This window comes from Podarcis bocagei (genome assembly GCF_964188305.1).
Source record: "Podarcis bocagei genome assembly, chromosome: 15".
Classification (NCBI taxonomy): domain Eukaryota; kingdom Metazoa; phylum Chordata; class Lepidosauria; order Squamata; family Lacertidae; genus Podarcis; species Podarcis bocagei.
The window spans coordinates 34251501-34265911 of record NC_138141.1 but is presented as its reverse complement, the minus strand read 5'-3'; the positions used below and the strand labels follow the sequence as shown (position 1 = coordinate 34265911).

The following is a 14411-nucleotide window of genomic DNA, read 5'->3' as shown; positions in this document are numbered from 1 at the left end:
TGCCCATTATTTTTATTGATTTTCCATATTTTTTAAAAAATTGTCACCAAATTCAATAAAAATTTAAAAGCTGACTTCCGACCCTATCAAGAGAAAAATCAACAAGCATAAAATGTCTAGATGCCTCAGATTACTATTACTGTGATATATGTGTGTGTATGTGTATGTGTATATTTTCTTTACCGTTCAAAGGGCATCATATACTTCATCTCAATAATCCTTAGATGTACTACCCTCTAAAGATAGCCACAGCAGTATTATTCTCCTAATAAATGTTATTTTTCTAGTCCACTTTTTCTGTAAAATACACCTGAAGTGGCTTGTAAAAATAACTTCCAAAGGAGTCATCTTCTGCAACACAAACAGCAAAGAGCCTAGGCCAACAAATTTATTACGGAATAAACTTTCACGGGTTTCACCAAATCCATGACACGCCACAACATCCACAAAAGCTTGAGCTGTAATAAATTCATTAGCTGTGAGTCCTGCAGGACCTACTCCCTGCCTCGCAAGCCTTTTCCAGATGGCCTGGGAGGGCAGGACCCTGACTGACTCCAGCTACAAAGGTTGAACTGCTGAACAGATTTTTGGGGGTTAGGGTTCTGTTTGGGATTTTGGGGGGTGGGGTAGTTGCTGTATCTATATTTTAGATCGTGGTGTGATTTAGGCGGAAATTGTTCAGTTTGGTTGTGTATTTTTAATGTTTTATTTATTGTTTACGACTACTTTTGTTATGTTGTAGTTACGTATTCTTTTCATCTTGTAAGCCACCTTGAGCATGGCTTAAAATGTGGAGAGGTGGCACACAAATAAAAATAAGTATGTTAATATGTAAGATGCCACAAGACTCTTTGTTGTTTCCGTTAAAAATAAGGCATTCAGCGGTAAAGTGGAAAACTAACGCCAGAAAAGTTAGAACAGCGAGAATACAAAAACGGTACATATAGCGGGATGAAAAGTACCATGCTGTTTAAAGTGAAAGCTTAAAAGCAGATGATCATTAAAACATTAAAAAGGTTTAATTTCTCATCTGCAAACAGAAAGGTAAGGGACGCATCAAATCTCTCCAGGGAGGGCAGCCTACAGTCATGGTGCCACTGCTAAAAAGGCAATGCCTATTTATATTCTCTATTTAGCTATTGTATACCAATTCCTTTTTAGCCCTTCCAAGGCAACTGATAAAATTAAGCCATAATAGCACAGGTCAAATACAAAATCCACAGCAACTTCAGCCTATCACATTTGCTCATCTAAATTACAGCAAAGACAGGGCAAATAGTAGGTCCTCTGCAGCTGATCTTAATACTCAGGGTCCTATGGGAGAAGGTGTTTTCTACGGGGGAGGCTGAGAGACACAGAGGCCCTTATTTCAGAGAGCTTTGGATGAGAGAAAGTGGGTAGGGGGCACACTGGAAAAAAGCCCAAGACTCAGGAGGCAGCCCATCAAAGTCAGTATCCTTTGAATTGCCTTTTTAACCAACAATGCTGGCTTTTATTTGGTTCCAGCTCTATCTGCCGCTCTCTAAAACAGGCTTTACACCTCAATCTTATAGAGGCTTGCTCAAAAGTAAGCACCATTGGACTCATGATGCAAGTGTGCTTACGACAGAAGTCTCAATTCAATTTCTTTAAAAAGAGACACCTAGAAAAGAAATGCATTAATCTAGCAGTATTCGGCATTTGATACTGCTTTGGAAGTCACCTTTAGCATTGGAATTATTATTATTATTATTAAAATAAATAAATAAAAACAACTTGCTTAAGGCAACATGAGGGAGTTTGCAGCTGAGGGGTGATTTGAATTCAGAACTTCCTGGGCCCAAGCTCACCCCCACACCAATCTTCCATATTAACCTTTTGCTAGTTCTTGACTTGGAGAACGCTTGAAACCCAAATGGGGTTTCAAGCAAGGAAGTGGGTATGGCTCAGAGCTGCACGGTGCCATTTCTGTGTCTTACTAAAGCGGCTCGCAGCGTCCCATGCCCAATATTTTTGGCAGCACCTGAGCACTGCATTTCCTATCAATGACTCAGCTTGCAGCAGGAGACAAGGCTTCACAACCTCTGAATCCCTCCATAGCTGGTACAGGAATCCCTTGCCCTCTACCAAACTCTCATTTTTTTCCAGCTTTGTGACACACTCTGCAGATCTACGCATTTGACGACAGCATGCAGCACCCTTGTCATCTGTTCAAGACCAGAGCAGAAGGGAACATGGCTTGGATCACACGTGTTTCCTAGAGGGATCAGTTTACACACACACACACATACCTTTCACACCAGTATTGCTTATGATTGACAACTGGGTGTCCAGTAACCCCAAAGTAATCAATTGCTTTAGTGGCTATAAAAGCCAGAGTGGTATTAAATCAGGGTTTAAATCCCTGCTCAGACATGAAATTCATTGGGCAACCTTGGCCCAGTCACTCACTCCCAGCCTTGTGGGGATAAAATGGAATTCCCATGGCTGCCAACCTTGGAGAAAGGACAAGATACCAATACCAATAAGATCAACATAAATGATAATAAGGTTTAGCTCTGTTGTGAGGTAGGAGTTCTATTTGAAGGAGACAAGTTAGTACAGCAGTAGAATTAGAGGGAAGCAGGGGAGAAGCAAGTGCTCTTGATGCTAACCCATGGTTTGTTTTATACTTACTGCCCCAATGCAGATGAAACACTGGCTACCTGAAAACCATGTTCACAAATCAGGAGTCAACCTCAGGAATGCACATTTCTCTCTCTCTCACTCTTTCCCCCCACCTAAATTTAGGTTAGGAATTCCTTTCTTCCATGTTAACATGATACCATGTTTCATGTACACTGATACGATGCTAACCGGGTTTGTCCCTATAATGAGGACTTGCAGATCCATTCCAAACGCTGCTATCAAGATCTGATTGTGAGTGTATTTATTATAATTAAGCTCCATCATGGTTTGGTCCACATGCAACACAAAATCATGTTAATGGTGGAAAAGGAAGTGGGGAGCACTGTTCCAGAGAGAGGAAGAAGCATTTTGAAGGCTGGCCCTGAAGCTGCAAACCATGGTTTCCAGGGAGCCAGTGTTGTGTCTGCATGGGTCCACCGTCTGTTTTTCTTTCAGATTCCAGGCCAGAATCAAACTGCACCCTTTGCGTTTTGAGCAACAACAACAAAGACGAGACACAGCTAAGCACACTTCACTTCCCAGAGATTGACCGCGAAGAGAAACACCTGCCTGTGACGTACCTTCCGACCCATTTCTTCGTTTCGGTACTTCCTGAAATAGCCTGTTCAGGTTCTGGCCTGGATTCTCTGTTGAAAAACAAGTTGGGTAAGAACAAAACAATCAGGGGAGGGTGGTTCCGACAATCGTGGCTGTGAGATGCAACAAGAACTGCCTTGTGCTAACCAGGGGCTCGGGAGGAAGGAGATGGGGAGTGGGGGCAGAAGTGAAATCAAGCAGTTCAAACAAAAAACAAAAACCCCAGGTCTGTTCAGAGCAGCTGGCTACTTTGGAAAGGAAGCAAGGCAGGCTGGTTGGTTAATGAAGATTACCGCTACACTCAGAAAGGAGATTAGAAAGATATAAATAAACATCTAAAAAGGTACAAAAAGATGAAGACGGGTCAGTAATCCTTGCAAGAGCCCAAAGGAGGAGAACACAGTACGAGGTGCCACACCACTCCCTGGCAACAAAGGGAAGCTCTGAGTGATCTTTTGCAACTTGCTGTCATTCCGCTCTCCTTTTCTCAAAAACCTCTGTCAAATGAAATCACGCCAATCAGAAATGAATGCAGCTTCATCTTAGGAGGGGGGGGGGAGCTCATTTTGCAATACAGTACTGTACTGTTGCGTAGCAGCACCAGTGAGGTCCTCTGCCCAAAATACTCTTGCGGGGTGGGTGGGTTTTCAGATTGGCACATGATGCTAAGTAGGGGAAACCAGATGCACCATAAGCAACAAATGAAATACAGGCGCTGGCAGAGGAGTGGAAGAACATCCTCATCTTTATCCTTACAGCTAGTCATTCCCAGCAGCCAGCTTTTTGATACTCTTTATTTTCTCTAATAATGAACAATTTTCCAAATCACAATTGGGATTGGCCACGATGTGCCATGAGAGGGAGCTCAGGAGGAGGAAACCTGACTTCTCACTTTAGCCATTGGAATTACAAACTTTAATAGGCATCCCCAACCTTCGGCCCTCCAGATGTTTTGGACTACAATTCCCATCATCCCTGACCACTGGTCCTGTTAGCTAGGGATCATGGGAATTGTAGGTAGGCCAAAACATTTGGAGGGCCGCAGGTTGGGGATGCCTGCTTTAAAATATCCACTGAGTTACCTTCTTCTCCTTCCATGGTTCATATTACATACCATACTTTCCTGCATATTTTACTATAACCATTCAAATCAATTTTCCACTTTCACATCAATCAAATATTGTTTACTCTGTTGAATTTATCTTAATGCTGTCAGTGTTTTCAGATGTACAATTATTTTCTATATATTCAATAAATAGTTTCCACACTTCTTTAAATATATGTTCTTCTTGCTCTCTTAATCTGTGTGTTGTACCTGCAAGTTCTACATATTCTAACATCTTAAGTTGCCAATCCTCTTTACAAGGGACCTCACTCACTCTCCGTTTTGGGGCCAACAGAATGCGGGCCACTGTGGTTGCATACATAAGTAAACTTGTCTGGCACCTGGGCATTTCTGTCTGGGTTATTCCCAACAAAAAGGACTCTGGTTTAAGTCTGATTTTTAAGGACAAGACACAAGGAAGGCCCTTACCCATGTAAACTTTCTTCACCTGCACCTTCACATGAACTGGCCCATTTACATGTTATACGCAAGATAAGGCTATCAAGGGCTAATAGTCATGATGGCAATATCCCCTTCCAGGAACAGAGGGAGCTTGCCTTAGAATACCAATCCACAGAGTAGCGGAAGAGTCTGATTGCCCTGCTCTCCTGCTTGGGGGTTTCCCACAGACATCTGGCCATGATAGGAGATGGGATGCTGGACTAGAAAGGCATTTGGTCTAGATCTAGCAGGGATACTCTTGATGTTCTTATATTCTGGCTGCACCTACCAGGCCACTAGGTACTTCTGTCCTGGAGCACATGTCAATGGGCTGGCATGGACTCAGTATGACTGGGTGTGCATACAAAGCTGACTCAGCTACACTTACTGCACTGGACCAGGAAGTTTGTGATGTGAATGATTTCACTCACATCCTTAAATGCAACTGACAGGGCATGTGCACAAAGCTTGCACAGATAAGTGCTTTTTAAAGGCCTCATTCCTGCAGAGGAAAGCAAAACCCTGCAGTTGGGATGGCACTGCAAGGGGGCAAAAACCTCCCCCCCCCATTCCCTAACACCACTGACAGGTGGACCCTTCTCCCTTCCCTTAAGCCAGCTCCTTCTGGCGATGAGTTTCCAGCACTCCTCTTTCCTGAAAACAAGAGCCTGTTTTGGAACAGGACAGCTCTTCATTCCTTCCCTTCCTGTAAAATTTTAGCTTGCACCCAGTAACAGGATGCTTATCATTCTTATGACCACAGTTGTTATTTGTATAGGCTAGTGTACAGATCAACACCCTTAAATTAGATTTGCCTCAGTGATAAAGCACATGCTTTGCTTGCAGAAGGTCCCAGTTTAACCTCTTGCATTTCCAGCTAGGGCCAGGAAGGATCTCTGTTTGAAAACCTGGAGATCCACTGCCAATTAGTGTGCACCATATTGAGCTAGAAGGACCAATGATCTGACTTGGGATAAGGCAGCGTCCTATGTTCCTGTGATTTCGCTTCCAGCGTTGATGCCCTTATGGTTTTTCCAAGCTTTGGCATCAGTAAATGCTTCTTAAAGTCTAGATGTGTGTTTTAAAAAACAGCATAAAAAATCCAGGAAGTGGGTTCCATAATGCACCTTGGGGGCCAGCTGGATTAACCATGTGTGTTAGGGGAGAGCAGGTTAGGTTCTTCATCTTGCCCCATTGGCAGGTGAACTAGGTGACACAGTGAAGCAGGAAAGGGTCTTTGTCATGGTGGAGCCACATCGTCACTTCTTTGCCCAAGCTTTTTGGGAAGTTTGAGGAACAGCACTATTCGCTGTCCGAGTTTGCTGTCTGTTATATGTCTGAGTTTGCAATTTGCACTTGACTTTTAAAACTGTTTTTATAGTAATTGGTGTGTCTGACCTGGATAGTGTGATTTGCTTTATGTTCGTTTTATGCCGTAACCCACTCTGGGATCACTCAGAATCGAGGGAGGGCTTATAAATCAAATCAAATCAAATAAACAAGTGTATAGCTTTAGGCACTTATCCTTTTTTAGCCCCCCCAATTTCCCAGTTGAGCTCACTGGGGGGGGGGGGCCTTGGGCCAGTCATTCTTTCTTAGCCTTCTCTTTCTTTCAGAGAAGTGGTCGTTTCCTCTCTTTTTTTGGATGGGGGGGGGGAGAGGAAAACCCATGTATGTGCACCCCCTTGACCCGCCTTGGAGGAATGATATAATTCATGACTTGGTTGCAGCTAAAGCCAGGAAATAAATGTGTTCATTCGAAGAAAAGAGCGTCATGAATTTATGTTTGAAGATTTTATCTTTCACTGGAACAGAGTTTGTGATTTTTAAATAATTTGTTTGATTTCTCACACATACTACCTGGGCCTTTCCCTCTGACAAGCCTTAGCCCTCCCCCCTTAAATAGCCCTGATTTGGGCTGACAATCACAAGCCTGAAAAGGTTGGAGAAAACGTCTCCCCCCCCACCCCACAATTAGCTTTCTGGGGTCTTTCCCAGCCCTGCTACCAAAGATCCCTTTAGCTGAAAAATCTGGTGCCTTATCAATGCCTTATAGTGAACCAGGCAATTGCCCCATCTAGCTCTACTTTGGTGGGCAGCGGCTGCCCAGCGGCTCAGTCTTTTTAGCTAGGTGCATTTGGAACCTGGGACCTCATGCATGCGCAGCCTGTGGTCTACCATAGGATCTGGCCCCTCTCCACACAGTGATGATGTCACGCGGTACATTTCCCCCACGCCTCCTGTTGACAGCCAGAGATGGGAGGGGTGGGGAAATGCTCAGCCCAATGTCATCACCTTGTGTCACATACTGTTAGTACGGGAGCCATTACCAGGAAAAGAAGGGGGTGAGGGTGAGCGAGAGAAACATGAAATAGTGGCAGCTCTCTCTCAACAAATGCAACCATTTGCAGAGAAGCTGCACAAAGACAACATTTAGCAAAGGTGTGTTATTTCAGTGGATTTTACAGAGAACCTGGTAGCGGAGGGAGACAGGATGACAATAACTGTCTCAGTATTGTTTGGGCTCCTTAAGAGTTTTGCATCACCCCTTCTGTTAATGAAGATCAATAGCCATCCTCTCCCCATCCCCAACAGTTTTGCTTTGCGCTTTGGCATCTTAAAATATGTTACACGTTTCTGATTATTTTACATTCTATGAATCTGCTTGGTCCGGAAGCAGAGGGCAAGAGTTTACTGTGGCACAATTAGGCCTGTATTGAGAGTGGGGTGGATACTTGTGGGTCTGACTTGGGGAACCTGCAGAGAGGGCTGGACCAGATTTCCCTTGACCATAAATTCTGCTGAGAATTCAGAGTTTTGAAAGCGGCAAAACTTCTCACTTGCATTCATTCAAGTTTTATCGAATGAGTGCAGAGTCATCGAATCACTACAATGGAAATGAACTACTTTGATAGATACACACTCAAGGATGGTACAGCAAAAGACGCTGTTTCTGCTACGCCGGGAACACCACGTTTTCCAAGTTCTGCACATTTAAGATACTTAAAGAAACAAAAACCCCTGTTTCATGGATACCCAATGAATCAGAGCGGGCCCAAGAGATTTGGGCGCCTGAGTTAAAACATCAAAATGGACCACCCCACACACTAATAAACACATGGCGCAATTCATGGGGATGCTCTCCTGCATTGGCCCATGGAAACAGATGGCAATGGGAACCTTATATTGTATGGGGCCAGCACAGGCAAACATAACCACTGGATCGTACTGTCCCAACTTCCACTCTGCCACTTCTCTCTGCCACGGTCCATTCAAAGAATAATTGGCTTAAGAGGTGAAAGCCAAATGGACCTCTTCAACCACCAGATGAAGGAAGTCCTGTTGACAGGGCCTCCCATCTACCAAGAACAGAAATGGAAAGGAAAGCCGGTGGCTAATGCCTCACTCACCTCTTTGCCTTCCCTGGATGCTGCGCAACGCCAAGATGTTCTGCTCGTCCGACAGGAACTGCTTCATCTTGTGGAATGGTTCCTTGCCTCTCACCGTGAGCTTGTTCCAAGGCTTCGGCCGAGCCAGGATCTCGCTGACGGAGCCTTGCGAGAGCCCCAAGACATAGTGTCCAAAGATCCGCTGTCCAATATTGTGCTTGATCAACTGCTCTTTGACCTGACGTGCAATTTCAGCCGTGTCAATCTCCTCGCCTTCCGAGGCGCTGCCAGTGCTTTCGGACTGGCTGGGGGACGGGGCCATGCCGTTGACATCCGGGCTTTGTTGCAAGGGGCTTTGGGAAGATATGGAGTTTGTGCTGTAGGGACCTGCTGAAAAAATCATGCTTGTGCTTCCTGCTTCCTGCATTGCCTTGGAGTAGAAGGACTGCATAAGCTGGCGCTGGAGGAGAGAGTTTAGTGCAAATTTTCCTGTAGAAGCCAGGGGTAAGCCGGAGCTTGCCAAGGATGAGCTGAAAAAGTCTTGACTTAAACCCGTTGGTGAGAACTGATGTGTACCATTAGTATTGGAAGCCTGCTCCCCTGCATTGCGGGGTAACTGAGGAGGAGGGGAGGCCGGCAAGGTTGCAGGACGCTGACTCTCAGGCTGGTCTTTCCCTTTTCTCCTGGCTGACCCTACAAGGAAGGTCAAACATAATGCATTATGGGGGATCAAAAAGGAGGGGGGAAAAACCAAGACCAAAATGCAGAGTTTGCCCCACAAAAGGGAAAAAAGTGCAGGTTGTGTTTTGCTTTTTAATTTTTTTTAAAATAAGGGCCAATGAAGAAGGTGGTTTGGGTTTTTGTTTTTGTTTTGTTTTTTGTTTCTTTAAATTTTAATAAGCCAAACAAGGCCCCCAAGACAAACAACATGCATTTCATGTTTGCACCTTTCTTGTATGTTGCAGCCTGGAGAATCCCCCTTTCACACATTAACATTTGAACAATGACATGAAGTGCAGTTATACAATTTTTTAAAAAAATAATAGTAATTTCATTGACACAGGAAAAAATATATATTCCCTTTAGTATCCCCTCTCCCATTCAAGTTGTCTTGTCCCCAAAACAGACCTTGGTTGAACCCAAATGCAGCAAACATTTATAAATGCCAGATGAAACTCGGATTAGAGAAATCATTGCTCGAATAATGCCAAAGTATAGTTGAGACGCTACTGGGAGAATGAAACAACCACCTGGGTGCCCAATTTATACAGCTGTCACCAGCTGCGAAAACCCAAACTAAAGAAGCACCTGGAAATTCCACAAATCCACCCATATATATATATATTTAGGCATGTGCAACATCCCCTGCCTCTGAGAAAAGCAAACAAGAAAAGGAAATGCACCACCTCTGGAAATAAAAGAACAGGGATTCAAACTGACATGCCAGCTAAGTATATGAGACAGGCTCACTTTTGGAATCCACTTTAATTTACGTTTGGGGAAGGGTGGGGGAAATTAGCACCAATGTCAGGTTTGCGACCGAAATGGAAGACAGACTCCGACGCTGCTCCTCACATAACATTCGGAAACATTTCTCCTTCCTAACCCTTTGGACCGTCTCCGAGGTCTCGAAGTCTTATTCTATTATCTACAGTATAAAGGGTGCAGGGAGGCGGCGGCGGGGAGATGAAACACGATTCAAAGTTCTTGCTCTCCATTACTCTTTCTGTCATGCAGCACAAGGCTTGGGCTCAGGCCCTCTTCCCCATCCTCACCCTCGAATCAGCAAACAAAGAACTTGCAGCCTGAGAAACACGTTTGTTTCCCCCCCCCCGCCCTCCGCCCCCGCCAATCCACTTACCGCTCAGGTCACTGTTTGTGATACGGAGCGTGGCGTTCTCCGATTGTAGCAGGCGGTTCTTTTCCAGCAGCAGGACTTCCAGCGGTTTGGATGCAGCATCCTATGGAGAGACGGAAGAAGGGTTAGGCGCCAAAGAGCCTGAGAATTGCACCTCAGGGTGGAGTTCACGAGGGCGCTGATGGGGCTCGGCCAGCAACCTAGAATTTGTCATCTGCATTTTGGCACATCTGCTACGACTCCCTAGTCTATGGCTGCGAAACTGCTTGGTGTTCTGGTGCAGGCTGCTTATCAGCTCCAGAGATGTATTTTTAAGTGCTCCATTAATCATTTTCCTTTCTTTTTTTACACCTGTTTGCCTTCAGACGCAGCACTATCGCGGCGTATCTTCCCTGAAACACTGCGTCTCGGCGCTATGGAGAAAATGGACAAATTAAATCAGTCACAAACACCGACCCTTCCCCTTTCCCCACACGCGACTCTCAATCATCGAAACCCACTGGAAATAATAAAACGCCTGGCACACAGGGAAGCGGCTTCAACTTTGCACTAAAGATGCCAGAATCCAATTTGTAACCTTTGATCCTACAAGATTAATATGTGACGACACCACAGGCTTTGGATGCTTCCCTCCCACCCCCACCCCCCACTACCCAAAGGTTTCTTTGTTCAATGTAGTTCAATTGTGCATTTGAAGGAGGTCTGAAAACGGAAAAATTGTCTTATTGTGAATTTCTCTTTGAAGATCCAGATGGAAAACATCCTAACTGGAGGTTCAGGCGGGGCCCCTTCCAGGCCAATGCCTCATGTCCAGGGGGAAGGATCCAAACCAACCACGCCTGTAGTCAGCGAAAGCTGAGCTCTCAGGCTTGCTTCCTTTATGCCTCTTCTGTCCCCCCCCGCCGCCCCCGTTCCTTGTGCTCCTGCTGTGTGACATTGGCTTGTTCTTTGTTTCCTCTCTTGTTCCGCTGCTTATTAGCTGAGCTGTGGGCACATGTTTGGTCTTTCCCCTGCCCACTCCACCCCCCTCCTTCTGTGATTCCCAGTGTGGTTCCCTTTTGGGGCATTTGGGGTTGGCATTGGAGGAGGGCCAGTGGATTTGGGGTCCCCTCTTCCTGTGTGGGAGGGTATTTTTGTGGAGCTTCGGCGCATCCTGCAAAAAACCGTGATCAAGCAGGAGCAGCATTTTGAGTGGATTTGATGCTTTGTTTTTCTCGCTGGCAGGGCCACAGTAATCCCCCCCCCCAAATGGTGGTCAGTCATCAGCTCCTGGGAGTTGCAAGTGGATCCACTGCAGGTAAATGCAGTTGACCCATAATGGGTTTTGCAAGGGCATAAGGCTTTTGTGCCAATGTGGGAACATTTCTGGGTTAATTAGGGTGGGCCCATTTAGCCTTCCAAACTGCATCAAGGGCATATGGGAAAGAGGCAGTGAAAGGCTTGTCAGAAGCCACAGGAAAAGGCTGCTTAGCCCCCACAGCCAGTGATGGAGAGGCTTGGACTTGAGCAGGCAGCTCCTCAAGCAGCCACTGTGGAACCTCCATGGGATTTAGCCAAAATTGCTGGAAAAAACCCTCAACGGCAAATAATTTAGAGCGAGACTGGGCTACCCGCTCCTACTCAGACAGCTCTCCTTCCTTCTGCTGGGAAGGGAAGAAAAGGCTTCAATATTTCCTAGGAGGAATGTATGTATTCCATTTAGATCTGGCAAATTTAGGATTTGAGTTACCACTTCAATAGGCACTTTAAGGATCAGTATGGTGTAGTGAGGGATGTGTTGGCCATAGACCAGGAAGATCTGGGTTTATATCCCCACAGTGGATATGATAGCTGCATTTTCACACACTTGTGGAGACAGAAGAGAATTGCGTGTGTGGATCTTGCAGCCCTGGTAGATTTTGTTGACTAAATATTGACACTTCGCTTCCAGATTTTTCAACTCTACGTCATGGTCCCCATTTTCCACCCTGAATAAAATCATATCTGTTCATTTTCTCCCTTCTGAACTATTAAATGTTTGTATTATTGAACATCTTCATCATCGGTCACTATCTGAAGCTCACTTTAAAATATAGCAATACCCACAGACCTTTTGCTCAGGAATTACTACAATTTCTTCATAAGGCAGCAGCTCATCACCTCTATCATCACATCAAAAGTGGTTTACAATAGAAATAAGTTTAAAAAGCAAGCAATGGAAGAATTAAAGCAGCCACCACAACAAGCACATCAGATAAAAAACCAAGCAGGCAGTTAAAAGAACAAGTGAAACGAGAACAGCAGCCATGAACCACTCATTAAAACCCCTGGTCTAAGATAAAAAGGTATAACTTGTCCTCTGAAAGACAAAAGAGCTGGTGTCACACACTTGCTATGCTGGCTCTCTTTAGATCGTTCTGTTATTTCATTTTTCCTCACCATCAACTTGCGAGGTAGAGGGTTTAAGTGCTGGAAATGCAAACTGGCAGGCATGCTCAAGACCACACACAGTTAATTCCCTGGCTGAGCAAGGTTTGAACCCAGGTCTTCCATGTCAAAGTTCTTTACCCCAAAAGCCTCATGGACTCTTAGTGTGTCAGACACAACATTTCTCAATCCAAGCTGGCATTCAGAAGTGACCTCCCCACCCTCAGCTCTGCTCGCCCAAAATCCAAAAGCAGTCCTGTTACCTGTGTGCTGGAGCCATCAGAGGGTGCAAACTCCATGGACTTCAAGATGCTGCAAAGTGGTAGAATAAAGAGTTAGTTTCTCTTCTGTCCTTTCATAACAGCTCCTCTAATAAGCATTAACATTGTAATTTTCAGCTCTCCAGGAACACCCTAAGTGATAACTTTAACAACTTTTCTTGGGAGTAATATAATCTGATAATGAATATAGAATAACTATTCACACTAGTTATCAGAGAAGAACATTTTCTCAAATGCCCTCTAAATCACTGCACAACGCAGTCCCACCAGGCCCGTTTCAAGCATAAATTTAAAGGTTAATAAGGATATAACATTTTAAACTGTCAGAAACAATATAAATGTGTGTGTGACGCTTGAAGGGAAATGGGGGGAGGCTTATAACAAAGCAGCAAAAACAGGGAATCGTCATCATGGTCATAATAATGCCCATGAAATGCGAAAAATGAAAACATGCAAAATTTATCAGCTCACATATCAAGGAAAACGAGCACAAATTATTTGCATGACCCAACACAGGCTTAAAAAACAGAGGAGACTCTGTTTTGCATTTTAATAATCAAGGACTCCACAGTGATAGAACCCAAGAATTGCTTGGTATTTCTTAAGCTCTATGAAGCACCTGGAAATTACTAAGACATTCCCTTTGTATTTTACTCTCCAAGTCCTCAATAAGTGACTCAACAAAAGCAAACCATTCAGCTGGCCAGCCTGGTGGTCAAGGCTGCTGGGAAAGTCAAAACTGTGCAGTTAGGCCAATGGTTTTCAAAACTGCCCACTGCAGAAAAAACTCTCCATTTAGTTTGAATATTTATTATTATTATTATTTTACAAATTTATGAACTGATTCACTGCCTGAAGCCTTTGAAACGTTGTATAAGAAGGCAAAAATGAGATAAAATACAAGTCCTACAAACAATAAAAGCATTCTTACAAACCCTAAAAACAACAAAACAATTTCTACAGCTATAAATAACAATCTGTAAATGAATGGGTCACACCCCAGGGAAAGAGTTCTTACACAAAAATGCCTTCAGAAGGTACTGGGCACCTGCCTAATTTCAGCTGGTTACTAATTCCAGAGGGCTGGAGCAGTAACACCAGAAGCCCGGTTTCCAGTACAAACTAGACATGCCTCTGGGATACATGGTAGTCTCTGCAGTGCTTAAGCAAACTTCCCAAACTAACACGCAATTGGAAGGTAGTTGTTCTTTGGTTTTGGCACTTTAAGTGCTCCAGAGTTATTTCAAAAAAGACAGTAATATGCATATTTTGTGAGCAAAAATACTCTTAAAATGTGAATTTCTGTAGGCCTTTAAAAAACAATCACAGAATGATGAGGAAATGGGACAGTGGACTGGACTGTTCATCCCTAGCCTTGGGACATGTTCTTGGGTTGGTGGATAAGCATCAAGGATGCTCACTAAGCTTCTTGACTTACAAGCTTTTGAGGAGGTAAATGATTTCCTGGTAGATAGATAAAGGTGTGGGGAAAGCTGCATTTATTTAAATTTCTGTGCATGAATTGCAGTAAACAGGATGCTGAACTAACTATATCAGGGGTCAGCAACCTTTTTCAGCCATGGGTCGGTCCACCGTCCCTCAGACCATGTGGGGGGCCGGGCTATATTTTTTTGGTGGGAAATGAACGAATTCCTGTGCCCCACAAATAACCCAGAGATGCATTTTAA

At 44.4% G+C, this 14411-nt stretch overlaps 1 protein-coding gene across 8 annotated transcripts in view; it reads right to left on the bottom strand.

Moving 5' to 3' along the window:
- Window positions 1-14411, bottom strand: part of CUX1 (cut like homeobox 1) — a 259697-nt gene that overhangs the window by 81871 nt on the left and 163415 nt on the right. For 5 of the 8 annotated variants that reach the window (XM_081172847.1, XM_081172850.1, XM_081172849.1 and 2 more), the window contains exons 13-16: window positions 12706-12754; window positions 10040-10139; window positions 8200-8871; window positions 3228-3293 (exon numbers count right to left, since the gene is read on the bottom strand). In XM_081172847.1, coding sequence (XP_081028973.1) covers window positions 3228-3293; window positions 8200-8871; window positions 10040-10139; window positions 12706-12754 — 887 coding nt within the window. The remainder of the gene's footprint in view (window positions 1-3227; window positions 3294-8199; window positions 8872-10039; window positions 10140-12705; window positions 12755-14411) is intronic. The other 3 variants (XM_081172851.1, XM_081172854.1, XM_081172853.1) reach the window with 2 other exon arrangements.